General features: G+C 41.5%; 2 protein-coding genes across 3 annotated transcripts in view; both read right to left on the bottom strand.

Annotated features, from left to right (window-relative positions):
- The window catches only part of slc36a4 (solute carrier family 36 member 4), a gene marked incomplete at its 3' end in the record, with an annotated part of 92649 nt that extends 85339 nt beyond the window's left edge, over positions 1-7310 (bottom strand). Inside the window, exons 1-4 of the mRNA XM_084466440.1 lie at positions 7086-7310; positions 6709-6810; positions 5459-5582; positions 3537-3627 (exon numbers count right to left, since the gene is read on the bottom strand). Coding sequence (XP_084322566.1) covers positions 3537-3627; positions 5459-5582; positions 6709-6730 — 237 coding nt within the window. The 5' untranslated portion in view covers positions 6731-6810; positions 7086-7310. The remainder of the gene's footprint in view (positions 1-3536; positions 3628-5458; positions 5583-6708; positions 6811-7085) is intronic.
- A 5523-nt stretch (positions 7311-12833) lies between these two features.
- On the bottom strand, positions 12834-15794 carry smco4 (single-pass membrane protein with coiled-coil domains 4). Of its 2 annotated transcripts, none has more exons than XM_084466863.1 (2): positions 15600-15794; positions 12834-14220 (listed from the first exon to the last, which is right to left on the bottom strand). In XM_084466863.1, the coding sequence occupies exon 2, from the start codon at positions 14077-14079 to the stop codon at positions 13900-13902; it is 180 nt and encodes a 59-aa protein (XP_084322989.1). In that variant the 5' UTR covers positions 14080-14220; positions 15600-15794; the 3' UTR covers positions 12834-13899. The 2 variants fall into 2 exon arrangements, with proteins under 2 accessions (XP_084322989.1, XP_084322988.1); XM_084466862.1 differs by having other exon boundaries at positions 15530-15794.
- Between the last annotated feature and the right edge of the window lie 2664 nt (positions 15795-18458).

The raw sequence follows: 18458 nt of genomic DNA on the forward strand, positions 1-18458 counted from the left end.
CCAATACTACCCAGAACTTGTGGACAGTTTGGACATGTACGACACATCGGCGGATTCTTGCAGCAAGCTATTCATCTTTTCAAGTCGCTGCCTCCACTTTCTGCTACTTCAGACCCTTAAGAGAGCTGTCCTCTCAGCACACCATTGGCACCACTGAAATGCCAATGCATGCAGCTTGAGTCTGAGTCCACACCACAATTTGGGGACTTTCGGAGGCGTGGAATTATGTTCTCTTTCTTGATCAAGCCGGACAGTTTAGATGGACATGAACTATGACGCGAAATACAGGCGCCTTTCATGTCATACTCTGCAAGACATGCCTATTGACAACAATAACTATGTGACGACAGATACAAACTTTAGGTTTGATCGGGCTCATCTGGGTCAATATGGCGTGCACACCACATGTGTGTCATCGAGAACCAGCTGGCTGCACCGGCACAGGGGAGGAATGGAAGTGGTTTTGGTCCACAACCCTTGAGTTTAAAATAAATGGACTTTACTGCCCCCCTCATCAGTCCCGCGTTGTCAGATTTATAGAGCTATAGCTAGAGGTGTGTGTGTGTGTGTGTGTGTGTGTGTTGAACCTTACGCTAACTTCCACCAAACTGGAACAGTGATTAAAAACAATAAATCCAATTTATAAAACCACACACTGAGCAGAATGCCTAATTACAGATGTGTGTGTTCTCAGTGGCATTCCTTGTGCACTTGAGTGTTTCAAAATTAGAGCATTTGTCTTGTTGAGTATACGTTATATTTACCCACACTGAATGCTTAATAATACTGCCAATGGGCTAAAATGTTCCGTGCATAATTCATAAAGGGCAAATTTCCCCAGCTTAATACAAATATTCAATAAGAACTGAAACTTTAGTCAATTAGTCAAACTCTTAGCGCAGAACTGCCTTGAATATTTTAACAGTGTTCCCAAACAGAGGATAATGAATGACAATGCTTGAGAGTTTAAAAAAAGAAATGATACCGCTGAATATTCATGCACCATTCCATATTCATCGTCGTTCTGTTGGTGTTATCTTGGCCGGCTGGTCACTCAAACACTTGCATTGATAGGTAGCTCAGCTACCATGCCATCATTTACTTAATTATTAATTATTGAATCACTATTTAATCACTTATTATTATTATTTAATCACTATGTACACAAACGTGTACTACTGTAACGAAACTAGAGTGTTTATGTCTAGGCTCATTGGTAGATGGTAGCGAGGCTACTCTGATGTGCACTAATAGAAAGCTAAAAGTTAAGCTCAGCACAGCCAACCTTTGCTCTGACCCTGAAACATGTTACCATGTCAGAGCTCAGCTGACCTGTTCTCCTCAGACTCAACCCCTACCAACCTGTCGAGCTCTATGCAGTTTGCTTTGCCAAAATTAAATTAAATTAGATTCGATTATTTAATTACACTGCAACGGTTGCCACACTGCACAGGACCAGGCTGGACGTGTTGGCTTTGGTTTGGGTGTAGACATCATGAAAACTGTTATGAGTTATGTGTGTCAAATGAGGTGGAAAATAAGACAGACAGATAACAATAATGTGCCTTGCATAACACTTGTGTTTTTTATTCAACTTTTAAAGATTGTTGTTTGCAGTCTTTTCCTGGTTTTAAGGTCGAGCAAAGTGTTCTCATCTCCATTTTATGAATAACAATTATGATTATTTACACTACAGGGGTGTGAATTTGTTTTTGATGCTTGGAGCATCTGTAGTCTTTGACCATATGAGAAACTGTAAGTACAGTAAATCTTCTCAGACTCGTCTCTCTTCAATGTTGTTAATTTGTTAATACTTTCTGACTACTTTCTGTCAATTTATGGTCAAAACATAACTGGGCCCCAACAACAGATTCTATCCGGTCGATTAAATCCAAAACAACCACAATCTGCCTTTCTCTACAGGGTGAGGAATCTGGAAAACGACCCACATCACAATGTCTGTCTGCATCAGCTCTATGTCGACTTGTTCAGTCGTTTTTTTTTCAAAAGAAAGCACTGTTGCAAGTCTGAAACTACATTCTCAAGTCCCAAACTATTTGAACGGTGTCTCTCTTTGGACCCCAGGGGCCGTGCAGCTACATCTCTCCACTTCCTTGTTATTTCTGAATTCTATATTCATAATAGATAATAGGGAAGGCCCTGGTATGAATGACAGCTGCATTTCTTTTCCCCTGGAAATGTTGAGCTAAACCAAACAATCTGAACAATCAATATTTTAGCCTTCTATGGTAAAAACAGAAAACTGGATTTCACCATGAGAATGCTGAAGAATAAAATAAGAGCTGCTCAAAATCACATTTAAGGCTATCGACATCATTCAGGGTGTGTTTACTGCTGATCAAAACTGGTCAAAGAAGCACCCGAATTCAATGTAAGGAATAACACCAACAGCTAGTTCCAGGTGGACATGACTTGTAATAACCTCATGGTTAACCTCAAAGGATGTGGCTATCTTGCTAGCTTCTTCTTTGTAATTTTCAAACTTCTCTAATCCGTTTGATAAATGCCACATCACGATGCAGTGACTTGCTTGGTTGCTCAAGATGGTGACATTGTCTAATGCAAGGGAAGTGCCTTTTATCCTCAATGCTTGGTGCCAAATGTATCTAATCCATCTCCTTAGACATGATTGTTGTTATTGTTGTTGTTGTAGACAGAATGTTTTGACAGGATTGGACCAATCCCATTGACAATGAAAACATTGCGACCAATGAGTTATGTCCAAGTCTTTGTTTCACAAAAGGACTGCACTTCGGGTTAATGGTCACTGATATTGTATTGTATTGCAGACAGTAGTACAGACAGCTTTGCCATTGTTAATAATATAATAACAACATAAAATTCAATACAATTGAATTGCAGCAATGGCACTCTACTCTAATTAAAGAAGTGGTAGCTACGATGCTATATTTATCAAAGTCTGCAGATGCTTTCAATACCAAAACCTTCAGGCAGATGGTTTGCTGTTCTTCATCATTGCAGATATTTTTAATTAAATTTTCATCGAGAACATTGGCTGTTCATGGCAAATGTAGCAAGTCGTCGATACCTTTCACAATATGCAGTCACTAAACAGGTTCAAAGATAGTTGTTGGGTCATCTTTAGTGTCATGTTCATAGTAATAGAACAACTTCTTTCAGTCAGCTAATGAAAATGAAATCACTTTCAAGCTTCCACAAAAAAGCAAAACATTACACACTGGTTTGGTCTAATTATGATTTCAAAGTATGAATAATGCTGCCATTGTCAATCCTGACGGCTATGTGCATGTGTGTGCGTGCACGTGTGTGTGCGGGTCTGTGATTGTCATGCTCATTTGGGTTTCGTTGCATGCTTAATAAGATAATATCTACTTTATTAATCAGAAAGAGGAAATTTGGTAGTCAGAGTAGAAAGTACAGCAGAGTTATAACAGTAATTAACAATTAGTCAAAATCATAATTTTGCCCACCAGGTGGTCCTTCTGAGAACGCCAGCCTATAAGTGTGTGACGGAGATGCGAAGGGACACTTACAATTATGCCCGCATTGTGAACGGCCAGGGGCAGGCCTAGCAGGCCCGTGCCCAGGTTCCCCTTCAGCAGGTGGATGAGTGCCTGGCTGAACCTAGAGCACAACACAAGAAGACCACAGCAATCAACGCACTGGGCTGATGTCCATACAAAAAGAAACATTCATCAGGGAAACAAGGAAAAGGGATGTGTGTGTTTGTGTGCAGTAGCGGTTCTACATTGAATTACGCCCCGGGCGAGAGTTGTTGAGAGTTGTTGGGGGGTGGGGGGGTGCCAATATGCCAATTCCCCACTCAGTGATGTGATCGATATTAGAAAACCGCTTCGCTGTGCAGATTTTTTTTTTTCTTGTGTGCTCGTGCCGCCCCCCATGTAATGTAAACTGCCCGCTTCGCCCGTGCCTAAAACCGCCACTGTCTGTCTGTCTGTCTGTCTGTCTGTCTGTCTGTGTGTGTGCGTGTCTTTCCAACTGCCTTCTTTTTTCAAATTTGGAAATTGTATTATTACAATTTACAATGGCATCAACAGGGACAAACTGGGACAAAGAAAGCTGCCCTGTGCGAGTCAGACTGGCTGTAATAATTGCAATTCAATAAACCGAATATGAATGACTTAATTTATCCATTCAATTAAATCTTCAGCGGAGAGGCGAGGTTTGAGGACACGGTGGAATACTACCGGCCATTCTGCAATCATCCAGAACTCACAGCCAGTGAGCCCTGAGCTCCACACCCATTGTGGACAGTGGATGGGCCCTGGTTTTAATGACCAACAACGATAACAGTAGCCCATATGTTTATGAGCGTATCACTTCATCTCTTCTCTGTTGATTCACGTGAAGAATTGTATCTCCACGTTGTATGTGAACATTCCTTTGGCTCAGACTTGTAGCTCATTCGCTTCTCTCTGAAAACCCAATCTGGGTGAACATGACTTGATGAGTTGTCCAGTCAGTAAGCACACTGATCCTGCATTAACACTAGTTGTTACCTTAAAACAAAGGGAGTTTAAATATCTCACATAAACCTCCCCTACACACACACAATCATTTATGCCAATGAAATAACGTGAAGCAGTTTTAATAAACAAATAAATTCACCTTTGTACTTTGAAGCAAGTACAAGTACTGTTGTTTACCTTCCCTGGTGTTTACTACTGACAATTGCTACTCTTGGCTGGAATCGAAACAGTAACTCCAGGATTGTAGGTTTACAATCACTTGGCAGACACTTTCGTAGGTTAAGGTGTGGACATTGGGGATCAAACCACCCAGTAACAACCTACAAATGATATAACTGTTGAACTACAACCCATTTCTGTTGGAAAACGGCTACTATACAATCTTTTTGGGAGTGCACACTATCTCAGAGATATAACAAGTTACGCGTATTCCCGTATTTCAACAGTCAACTGATAACACGATCAATCCAACCATAAACACAGCATGGAAGTAGTAGCCCATGAGTAGATATCAAAACATCTCAGAAGAGATACAGGTCAGGTGAAAGATGAGAGTCTGTAAATGTATGCGCATGCTGGGGAAGTGACTGGTTGGATGTACTACCTCGTATTTTCATATCTGTGTGTATCGACTTTTATTGGTCTGATACAGGGGCATAGGCCAATAAGGCGTATCCACGTATGCATTCATGTTGTACGTTGGTATTGTGAAAGAGAAAGCACACACTCGTCATCTTTCCATCTTTAAATTCTGTGGTTTCAACAAAAAAAAACCGAGGTCAAGCTACCCTCGGATGACTAACAGCAGGTCAGAGAATGCACTCTAGGGATGAACATGAACATGATTCCACGGGTCGGGAAATAGCAGGCAGAGGCGCGGCCGGGACGCGGCGGTTCAGTGTAACCGTGTTAAAGTCCACGTCCACAAGTGGATCCAGACCGTGCCCATGCAAGGGGCCCCTTACGTGAGGCCCCGGCCGTTGTCCTGCTCATGCTGCGGTGGAGGGAGCAGTTCGTGGTCCTCGTCCGAGTTCTCCTCCGAGCCCTGCTGCACCGGGCTCTCGATAAGCGGTGTCATCACCTCCATGTCTGCCGTGCCACACAGGGGGGGGGGGAGGCGGGGGGGGGGGGGGGTCAGCAGCGCAAATGAAATGAGAAATGAGAACATTTTACAAACAAGCACATTTTTCACTTGAGAAAAATGGTTGAGAAAACAGTTGTTGAAAGCACTCAAAAAGTGCGTTCCACATTATTGCAATATTGAGCTCCACGATACACTAAATGTAGTGCTGTGAGAGTCTGGTGAACTGACGCAACAGTACAGGACAAATATACATCTGCTGAACTCTGAATGTCAAAGAATCGACGCGGTAGATCAACAGAAGGAGAGGAGCGAGTTGTAAATAACATAAGGAGACGCGTCAAACCTGCTATGTCACTATCTCACTATCTCTACTTCAGCTTTTTACTGCAAAAGTATCCGGACTAGAAAGTTTCTCAAGAATAGACCGTTCCCATCCACGAGTCAATCTACCCAGGGAATAAGTATCTTTAAATAGTTTTATTCTGGGCCACTTTTACATGTCCAACCCAATAACTTGGAACAATGCCTCTCAAACTGCGACTCTCAATGGTCACAATTTACTCTGACCACTGTTAATAGTTGTAGTGAATTGTAAATAGTCATTAGTGTGAATAGCAGTTAACAATTTGCGGTTTCGATGAGGCCAAATATCAATATTGACCAATGCAACAAGGTAAAGCAACAATGCATCAGAATGTTGACCAGACTCTGAAACTGTAGATGCAGTCCAGGTAACATTATTCAGTATGGCAATGGTCAACACATACAACCAAGACATAACACACATATAAGCTACCAACCCGTCCATGATCTATTGCACGACCACCCAGTCACTCTGATACACGCACGTTTGCTTCCAGCGAGGTATATATTTCTTTATTATTTCAGACTCTGGGTCCATAGCAAAAAGAACACAACACAAGACACAATACAGCACAACAACAGACAACACAACACAGACAATAAGAAAAGCTAAAACATAAAAATAGAAATTTACACCACTGATATCAAAAATAGAATGACTATAAAGTTAAAAAGAGACAACTGTACCAGTGTCTCCAGAACAGAGATTGATACCTGATGGAACTACAGGTATAGAACCTAGAAGCTGTAAAAGTGCAAACGTGTTACCTAGTTGCTGCGTTTTCCCCATCCTGCGCCAGGCATCTGTCTGGAGACCCTCAGTGATGATGTCCCCAGCCAATGTGCTCAGCGAACCGCGACACTGTGGACCTAGGGGATCGGAGGACCACATACAGATACATATATATATATAAAACACACATTGATTATGCGAGTCAAAAGTTCAACGTGGTATTCATGTAGCAAGACAATGATGAAGAAGCCATTGTATCAATGTTTCAATCCTAGTCCTAGCTAGACAGCACTGAAACCCTCTTAAAAACGACCCGTTTGGAATAAAACAGTTCACTCGTTTCATAGCTGACAAGTGTCCATTCAAATGTCCTATTTAATGAATGAAACTTCATGAGGAGTCAGTCACTTACCTCACTGTTGTCATTCGGTTCAGGGAACACTAGTCCTCCAGAGATGGCTCTCCAAAGACCCAGCAGGCTACAGTAGAGAGGCTGGTGGTCCCCGGACGTCTATTATTTGAGTGGCCCCTTTGGAGAAAAAAAAAAAAAAGGGTGCATTTATTTGTATGCGATATTTTTGACGTGGTCGTCCTGTCACACGATGTTTATATTTGCAGATTATATCAGCAGGCTAAACCTCTTCCTGATCCGAGGGAGAACGTGCGACACGTCACAGGGTAGAGGGCGGGCCTTGGGTCTGGCAATCTCGAATCACGGGAGAGGACGCCGGAAGAGCTCATTTGCATGTTTCTGACCAACGCAAACGTGAACATGGATCACGTTTTTTTTTTTGGATGAATTATATCCATACAAATAGTATATGATTTATTTAAATATAGAAATAGCAGAAATGGTTTTTTTTAATAAAAAATTACCATTCTGGTATATGCTGGATTAAAGCACACTAATCGAAAATCCCATGGGGTATCGTGTCAATCATTTAAATGAATCGATTAGCAATAGGGCAAACATATAATGCTCTCCTTTCTGCCTTGATGAATAAATGGAAGCACCATCTCTTCCTTAGAAACAATACCAGAACTATTGTATATGTGTAGACATGTAGACATGTAGACTATGTCTGTGTCTTAATTCCTTTGTTGCTTGGGTTGTCCTCACTTTACAATTTAAATTGCCTACATCTTATTTATTTTTTATATAGACCATGAGACCCGATGTTGCGATCTTGATGACGATTCAAATCAGATATAGCATCTTAGATTAGAATGAAGTTTGTAATCACACAAGTAGAGTTAATCAGACTTATTTTGTCAATAATTACAAATGGATATGGATTCTCCAGTCCTTGCTCAGTCCCCTACTCTAAATGGCAGCTTGATCCAGGTTACACGTAGCTGTGTTTCAGGGTTGTTCGACCAGATACTTATAACAGTTTGTATGTTTATTTTTGATAGATTTTCATTCGGTCAATCGATGAACATTGAGATTCTGAAAACCTGATGGTGGTAGTTTTCTGAGAATCCACTGATAGAAGAGCAGACAGCTGAGTTTATACTGTGGCCTGGCCACTCTGGGCTCCGAGGCTTGGGATGCATTGCCTGAGTACGTCAGGCTTGTGAACTCTGAAGCATCTTTTGAAACCTTTCATTCCGCAGAGGACCAAAATGCAGTTTACTATAGACGTAATTGAATTGTGTGTATTTTTACCTATAGCTGTCTACGTGTTCCTCAAGGTATTATTTTATCATCTTATCCTATGTTTTATTTTACTATTTATTATATTCCCAAACCTCTGTTTTTCCAAGTTAATGGCATATATTATAATCGAATATATTATTATAACTAATGTATAACATATTATTGCTAATACGGAATTATGAATACATGTATTATGGTTTTATTTTAAGTTGACAACGTGTATAATATTCTCACACACAGCTTATTATGAGCCTATATGCAGGCATTCCCATAACTGATGAGTATGAACTGCCTGTGAACTCCATATCGACCCCTTCACTATAACACTAACTAACTAACTACCTATAGATCTCCAGCTCCGGGGCCCTCACTGGTCTCCGCGTGTTGGTCACATGAGTCACGGGCGCCTGTAATTAACATGGCACCTAAGGGAGAGCCTGGGGCCACACCATAGGCTGCCAAGTGTGAAGGGAGACAAACGCACACCACTGTGTCAATTAGTGCTCTGGCATTTACGCACCCGTTTTACGTACACACATTTCATGTGGTCATGATGTATTTTCATCAACCTCAAACCAATATCTGCCCTATCTTTTATTCCATAATGATGATCCTGACTTAAAATATATTGTGTAAACCACGAATTCACCCGTTTCTTCCTTTCAATTGTTTGTTAAGTTGTATGTTTCTGTTCAACATTTATATTGTATAGGAGTTTAGCAAAGCAGGATAGTATTGTGTGGTATAGAGTAGCATAGTGTAGTGTAGTATAGAGTAGTGGAATATAGTGTAGTATTGGCTAGTATAATAGTGTAGTGTGTAGAGCAGTGTTGCATAGTACATCGTTTAGTGTAGTAGTGTAGTGTAGTGTAGTTAAGTATAGCATTGTATAATAGTGTAGTGTGTAGAGTAGTGTAGCATGGAACAGTTTAGTACAGTGTAATATAGTAGTTTATCAATTATTAAAGCTGAATATATCAAAACATTTCTCCAGGGGTATGCATGCAGCATTGAGGGGGATGTGTAAGTAGTTTCATTTAATCTTGTTAATTGACTACATTAGGCCCACATAACATATGAACAGTGTACAGGCCATCTAATGTATGATGAATGATGGGGTACTCGAGTTGCTTTGGGACTGAGGGATCTAAGCATTTCATCAAATTTCATCATCACCTCTCCCAGCCCTCCTGCTAGAAGATTATGCTTTCTTGTACTACATTATTTGGTCAGATTTCCCTTATCTCACTTAAAAAATAGATACTGCTTGTATTCTTTTTCTATACTTTTGCGATACTTTACTTTCTGGCATAAATAAAGGCAGCAAATAGGTTGATATATGCTAAGCTTTACCTGTAGTTCACTGTAAAACTTTCCATGTCATAGCTTTCCATTGGTGAAAAGGAATGCTGTCATGGTAAGTGAGAAGTTTGGAGCTGTGTGCTGCTTATGGATTACTTTCATTTGTACAGTTCCCTGCTACTGATGTCAGAGAAAAAAATATACCGTTATACCGACAATATTTAAAAAGTAAATAGAGATTTTTAAGAGGGGGTAAAAAGGTATTTTAATATCTAGGAAGGAAACATTAACAGTTCCACATTAACTGAAACATGCAATCCATATTTGTATATAGCATGTGAGCAAAGAAATATATCTCCAAAGTTTTTAATTAACTTTTTTGAACCGGGGCTGGCCAAAACATTTTTCATTTGCACACTCGTCTTTTTGGAACTCTGAGGAGGATTATAGATAACCACAATCAAAGTCTGCCTGCAAGGTCCTACCTCAAATGGTCATTTTGTTCAACCTGAAAGCAAAGCAAATTGAAAATAAATAGGGTATTACGGAGTCCCAGCCAAGTCCAACCAGCATCACTGTTGTTTCAAAAAATCAACCGTGTGATAATATTGAAATGGTGTTACTCATGTTATTACAATTTTAATTAAAGCCAATTTTCTGTTAATTGAAAAATGAAATTCCATTAGCTCAAATATCTGGTGCGTGTCTCCGGCAATGCCCTGACACACACAGGGTGAAAAAGAATTATTCACACTTTTCAACTCCCCTTTCTCATGAGTAACCTGGAGTCACTAGTCAAATTGTTGATCTAGCTTCAAAGTAAAACACTGGATGAGGAATGTTTGGAGTTTTATTATGGGAAGAAATTATATGGAGAGAAAGAAATTTTATTAAAATGTGTTCATATATGCTTTTATCATAATCTTCTCAAGTGCAGAGTACAAGGCAAATAATTCATGCTGGAACAAAGTTTGTTTTTACTTTACTTTTTAAACTTCAAGGGGGAGGGTTGCAGAAATGTCAGTCGATATCAGAGCCTTCCTTTAATAACTTGCTAACAGCTAAATGTCAACGTTATTCATCAAAAGTGTGTCTAGAGGGTAATGAATTCAGTCCAGGCACCTTTTTTTTCACTTTTTTTGTTAATTCATTATAATATCCCATAATCCCCATAATTTTATTGTTATTTTCATTTCTTCCTCCCAATTTTGCATAATTTTCTACTCCGAAATTTCGTGCAGACTTTTTTTTTTAATTAATATTTATAATATTGTAGCATTGGCAATGGAACCACACAGGGGTCCGATTTCAGAGTTGATCACAGGTCTCGGGCCCCGTACAACAAGGCCTTAACCCACCACCCTAACCATCTCGACGGCGGTGTCGGATTTTCCGCAACTCCACAGCCACCTGGGTATATACACTTATTATTGCACCCCACATAATCTCACTACTGCACAGGACCATGGAGGGCGCTAGAAGATCCAACTAATAATAGTCCAAACTCTCCATGGATCATTTGCAGCACTTGGGACCGGCGTCCACGCCCACGGTCGCCACAATATTTATATTCATATGGAAAGTGAATGTGGCAAAAACGCTAAAATCAACCACCCCAAACCTAGAACACCTGAGAGTTGTCAAATTAAATTAGCCTATGTAAACCAGAAGTACGGAGGTAACCAAAAAGTTGTGACCCTATGGGGGACACAACTTATAGTGCCTTATAGTGCCCCCTAGGGGGCACTAGAACTAGTGGTCAAACCTATACAGCTGTGAGCCGTGCCCCATTGTATACAAAAATCGGAAACTTGGTATCTGAGCCTTATTTGACATGCTGAATCTTTTTGCAATGGGGACCCATAAGGTCCGTCGGGATAGATTTTGCTAGGCCTACCTTGAATGTTCCGGAAAACTCACCATGAACTCCGACCCGTAAGCCAAAATTAACCACAATTTGGTCCAAATAATTCTTAATACTGCCCGACTATATGGTAATGTGTTGGTTTTAGTTATACAAAAAAATGGCCAAGTTATGCGAAAATACGATTATGCAAATGAGCCGCTATTCAACCAATCCCAAGTCCGCTTCAGAGAACCCCAAAGGCGTAAAATGTGGTGTCCCCATCAAGGAGTTTTGTTTTGAAAGTCAACAAAATTGTGTCACAGGGTCAATTTCAAATGACCACTGTTGCAGGTGCTGACCAAGCAATTTTTTTTATAATGGAAGTCAATGGGGAAAAAAACGCTGATTCGACCATTCGACCACCGATGGCAAATAATTCAGGGTTGTCAAACATGGTAGGCCTACACGTGTATAAACTGTTTAAGCAGGACTCCGAAAAGCAATACACAAATCCTATTTAAAACTGCATTCTGAGAAGAAAATATAATGTCTCTATATGTTTACTTTTTTTCCATTTGTGTGGTAAATGTTTGTTCAGATAACTTGCCTCCGGCCTTTACTGTGTTTTATTTCTGAAATGAGTCTTTTTTTTTTGTTCAATCCAAGTAGCTCTGCAACTTCAAAGCGTGTCTTGAGGATAATAGTAGCAAATCAAATGATCCTTGTAAAAAAACACTTGAAACAATCTCTATTAAATATTGTTCCTATAAACTCTGGTAACACAAGCCTAGCCTAGCGCGAAGAATGTGTTAAAGACACATTATCCTCTGGCGCCCTCTGTTGGTAAACTGTCAGAATATTTGCCCAAGTTATTAACTAACCTCGATTGGACAGATTACAAAATCGTTCTTAGGCAAGTAAAGATACTTCCTAAACAGGAAGTGAGTCTAAAACCAAATTAAAATAATGAGGTATAATTATGAAGACTCTTGTAATAGAATCTTGGTTGTCAGTAGCATTTTAAGTGACTTATTCTATGAGTTTGTCTGCAGGACATGCAGAACACAACATTGATTGGATCAATCACTGTTCAAATGTTTTCAGGCCGTGCTGAGCTTTGAATCACGAAGTTGAACGAGTCAGCCTTCTGATATGTATGTTTTCTAATACCAAGAAAAGACTGGTTATGAAAGTCTGTAGTTGATATCATACCCCGTGAACAGTATGTAAAGCAAGTTGACGGTCTTGAAATGTGCTATATAAATGCAGTTAATTGTTATTTTATTTAAGTCTGACAAAGACCCACTGAGAAGTCGGAAGCAAGATCGGACAGGAACAAATAACTCAACTCGTCACCAACCTCCATCAAATCACAAATCTTATAATATGGAACAAAAACTCTGTTTAAGACAATGTCTGATGGGAAAATATTTGTTTCTAACACTTTATTAATGGAAATACATTCTCAGAAGGGTATAAGGCACATATTTCACATCTGCTCAGATGTCATGAGGTGACTCCATAATCATCATGGTCGTCAATAACTTAGGAAAGAGAATGCTGGGCTTGGATGGAAAACACACGTGGCATCATGTTCTGTGGCAGCTTTGTCTACTTCAAACACATTCATATGTGCTTCACATCTACATTCACACAGAATGTAGGTCTTAATGAGTCAGAATACTTTTTGTAATGGGAGGGGGGGGGGGGGGGGGGTCTATGATTCTGAATATGTTCAGAGGACTGCATACGCTTTCATATTACTATTTTGTGTTCCTAACTCAATCATTCACAATACATTCATTATGTCTGAATACATTCCGCAGACATTATCATGAGAGTGGTAATCGCTTGTGAACAGGCCTTCAGAGGGAAGGGCACGGATCAGCAATACAGTTGCTAAAAATACTTTTTGGGATCTTCCAACAAATAAAAGTACATACACTGTTGCCACAATTAGAACACTGTAGTTGAACACTTTGGTGAATGGAGATTTTTTTTTTTTTAAACGCTACTCAAAGACAACATGAATCTGAATTCTCAATGACAAAATGTATCCTGGTTTCATCCACCCCACAAAAAAAAAAAAAGAAAAGCCACTCATAATACAAATACAAAAAAGTCCCAACAGCTTCGTAGATTTGATTCATCCATGCAGAAAAAGCACTCTTAAGACAAAAGCCGGTCGTTGAAACTGATTCCTGGAGAGGGGGGGGGGAATCAGGTTGGGAAGAGAGGAAAAAAAGAAAGAAAGAAAGAAAGATAGTATTTGGTGAGGACGGAAGGCTGGAAGAGAACAGCCATTCTCAAGAGTTTGATTGAAAGAAACCGACTCCAGTCATGGTTTCGTGTCTCTGGAGGGGTGGGGGTGGGGGTAGGGGTGGGGGTAGGGGTGGGGGCTTGTGGCGTGGCGTCCTCCTACTCCATGTCTCCTGGCCTGGTGGCCACGTACACGAAGACCACGATGATCATGACCACCACGGCCAACGTGGGGAGCACCACCGTGGCCACCTGCTGCCGCGCCTCCTGCATGGCCTGCTTTCGCTCCTTCTTGTCGCGGGACGTCTCCTTCTTGGCTTTGCCCTTCAGTTGCCTCATGGTGTCTCCTCCTCGTCGTGGAGGATGGGCACTGCGCTGCCCGCCCGCCCGCCCGTCTGATCCGGATCCAACTCAGCCCACTCAGCGACCTCTTCCAACTCGCACCCCCCCCTCCCTCGGCCTGGGGCTCCTGGGGTTTCGCTACAGCCAAGGGGGAAAGAAAATGAAAACATTGATTTATGTTAAATATGAGCGTTTGTGTTATGTGTTTGTTGTTATCCTTTCCATCATTGTCATTGCCATAACAACCGTGTCTGTGAAAATGCCGTTGACACTTCCTCTTCTTAAACATGAATCAGCAATTGATGAGTAAGGGTTCAGAAATAAATGTAATTTTTTTATCAAACCGTTGTAACTGTGACTTAACCTTTTCACTTATATGAAACGTAAAGCAAAATCCAATAGAAGGCCCAACTAACTGTCCAAGCTGCCACGAATTGCTGATCGGGAGCAATAATATTACATCACAGAAATTGAAACTTATGTCACATGGGCTGGAAACATCCATACGCGTTGGCAGCCATGGCACAAATTGGATCCATCTTATGAGAAATGTTCTGCAACAAAATCTGAGAAATATGTAATGTACTGGAAAAGTTTCCTTGCCTACATAACAATTAACCCCCTTGCACCTTTTCCTTACTGTAAGACTGTTTACGGTCTGGTGCATGTAGTTTACAGTGAGTAGCGTGTGCCAAGTGTATCCAACGAGGGGGATAAGAGGGTGAAGAGACCCCTGGATGACTGGGCCCATTAGTGTATAAGACCTGGAGATATCAACGAGTGGGATAAAGAAGAGACCCCTGGATGACTGGGCCCCATTAGCTCGACCCAAGGAGCAGTGACGTTAGGGCTCACGTATGTTTTACTCCCAGGGGTCAAAAAACCTCATCGCTCCTGCAAAGATCACCACGAAATGCTGCGGCTGAACCATCAGCGTTTGTATTCAGTATTGTCAACACACTGGTTGAGCATCGTGTGCGTTGAGACACCCGGTGCACAGCAGTGAGAGCACCATGATCCTCAGCGGCTAACAGCGACGGTCAAGCATGACGCATACATACTCCCACTGTTTGATCTTCTCGATGAATAAATAAATAACACCAGCGTTTAGGAAATACAGAGCAACACACGCTGCATGGGGGAGCCCACGGGGACCGACTCGGGGCGCTTCAAGCTACGTGCACCGCGACTCCCCTGTGCTAGCATTGCAAAAAGTTAGCGCCACCAAACTAAGTAGTAGGAGCGGTCGAGCCGACCTGGCGCTGTTTTACACCGCAATCGGAGGACCAACACGATCAAAACCCAAGTGTTATAAAGTCGGAAACCGCCCCTCGTCGCGGTGAACGATGACTAGAGTTAGCATGGTGTCGTGAGCACAGACGCTATTTTTAACCCGAGCGTGGACCTCAGTGAACTAGCTCAGTTGGGCTAACAGTGTCAGTGTTACCTCAGTGGAGAACCGACCACTGTCGGTGAGTTCACCCGCAAACTCTCCACAACTTGGGACACGCTCGCACCTTTGATGGCTTTGTGGTCCTTACGCGCACACACGCACACGCACACACACACACACACAAGGGTTCGTTGATTAAAAGTCGCCCTCCTTTTCTGCGCTGCCCCGTCCACTTTAATGGCGTGATGTTTTGCGCGTCCCGACTGTGTGTTCTGTTGCCGTGTGTTTCCGTCACGTTTGCCTGCTCTGAAACCTACGTGGCATTAGTGCGTCTGCTGCCCCGCAGCGATTGGGGCCGGCTGTCTGGGAAACAGGGTGGGAGTCACGGCGAGTCAACAGCGCCCTCCGCAGGCGCAGAGCAGGGTAGCACACGGCTGTCAACATTTTTCAAAGACACAAAATGTAAGGACATGTTACAATAGGAACGAGATGTCCTGCTCTGCCATCCAACTCACTGTAGTTTAAGTGCTAGTGCCAGGATTATCTGTTTTTGCCATTAGATCATTACATAATTGAATTACTTAATTACTTAAAGATCATTACTTAATTCAAAAACTACCAGTAGCAGAACCACTGTAGACGTTTTGCTAACACATATTCATAAGGGCCGGCTACCAAGTGCCATGACAATATTTTCAAAAGCAATCGGGGGTTATACGCAGAGGAAACATGTTACAGTGCAGTGGGATTATAAAAGCCTATTTTGTTTGCATTAATGTTGTAGCCTATAGCATAAACAATCATTGTGTATTCATTGAAATACATATCAAACTGTTGTCAGAGGGGTGGTTCTATCAGCACGCACTGCTTGAGATGACCACGGCGCCAGAGGGCTGGGCCGAGCCCCTGCCCATAGGGCAGGGTTCCCCAATTAGTTTTGCCAGAGGGCCAAATTTGGTCAAGCATGCCACGCCAAGGGCCGAGATATCGTTAAAAAAATTTAATTCGCCATTTTTATGTGCACATTTTGCTTTAATTATCATTACTATAATTATTAGTAGTAGTTGAAAATACCCTGTGTTAGGAGTCACACAATAATGCTCTCTTGAAACAAAATTTGTCCAAAACCTACCATTAATTTATTAAAATGCCGCTGGAACATCAGCAAACAAAAAGTCCAGCAAACAAACACGCACACAGTGCAGCAGCCCCAAACATAAAAACTTAAATAGCATCAGCACAGTGTGTCTTCAACAGGGCATTGGGGCTGGTGCCATCCATCCAGATCAGTGTGTGTTCACATCCACTCTCTTCCCCTCTCTATATGTCTCTCCCTCCCTCTCTAAGAGACACAGGAAGATTTTAGTTAGTTAGCTTTAAAATGTGATACCACAATATGTGACATTAGTTTTTAACTTTTTAAATATGCAAATAACATCAGTCTGTAAACAAAAAAAGTATATATATTTATTTATTTTTTTACATGTGAATGCCACTGGGTCAGCGCGGGCCAGACATTTGGCCCCTGCGGGCCGGATCTGGCCCGCGGGCCGCTAATTGGGGTTCACTGCCATAGGGGAAAGGACAGAGACAGGACAAAGAAGAGAAAACGTGTCTGTGTCTGCAGTCATGAGTGAGAAGGACTCCAGTCAGGGGAGAGCTGATAGGACCGATGAGGTGAGAGAAGATTCAAGGTTCAAGAATTGTTTATTGTCATGTAGCACAACAATTATGGAAGCAGTCGCTGGCAATGAAGTTCTTTTGTCTCAGGCTCCTTCAACAGTGCAATAGAATGAAAGTATAAGAAACACAAGTAAGAGAGCTGAGACCTAAAGGAAAAATATAAATAAATAAATAAACTACAGTACTGACATGAGTAATTAGAATAAAATAAAATAATAATAACTGTTATAATAACTAATGTATAGACAGATAGATTGATGCAGCATAAAAATAAATAGGTGTCAAAGTGTAAATGTAAACAGAGATTTTTATACAGATGTTGACTGTTGTAAAGTGGCATAGTGGTGAGTAGTGATGGCAAATTAAGTTTTTTTTTATGAAGCATTGAAACGTTTAGCCAATTGTTTCGGAAATAGGTTCGTTACTCTAAGCTTCAGTGATAGTGACCTCTGCTGGCGAAGTGCAAGGTTGCAGTGGATTTAACGTATGTTTGCTTTGAAAATGAGTTGATGTGCACACACACACACACACACACACACACACACACACACACACACACACACACACACACACACACACACACACACACACACACACACACACACACACACACACACACGTTATATTTACAAATAAAGATTGATGTATGTGTGTTGTTTTATTGAGGAGAGTGCTGGGAAAATATGGCATCAGTTGCTGGCTTGGGTGTGCTTGTAAAACTATGACAATACAATCGCCGCGGATTGAACTAGCAACATTCCGATTTCAAGTCTACCTGCTCTACCTCCTGAGCTAAGCCGACCCCAGATGTAAATAAATGACAGGGGGGCTGTCTTGTTTGTGCTTGTCGAATTATGACAGGGGGCTGGGAATCACTCAAAGATGATGATCCAATACGCAAAAGCAACAATGCAATAGCAATAGCAATAGCAATAGCAGTTATTGAATAACACAAATTATCCATGGTTTAGAGCACTTATAACATGTCGGCGCTCAAATTCAAAACGTCTCAGCCTGTCAGAATGGATCGATCAGCTGATTGGATTGTGAACCAGTCAGGTCGTTCATTCAGGAAACGAGACAGTTTCTGCTTCTGACGTCATATATCACGTGTTTATTTCCACACCGAAGCGAGCTTCGAAGGGTTCAAAGCACGTATCGGAGGTTCGGTATCGCATTGCCATCACTAGTGGTGAGCTCAGGCGTTCAGCAGTCTTATGGCCTGTAGAAGGCCTGGGCGATATGGCTGAAAGACATGCCACGATATAACTTGATCATATTGATCAATATCGATAACTAT

This window comes from Micromesistius poutassou (genome assembly GCF_964030765.1).
Source record: "Micromesistius poutassou genome assembly, chromosome: 4".
Lineage (NCBI taxonomy): Eukaryota > Metazoa > Chordata > Actinopteri > Gadiformes > Gadidae > Micromesistius > Micromesistius poutassou.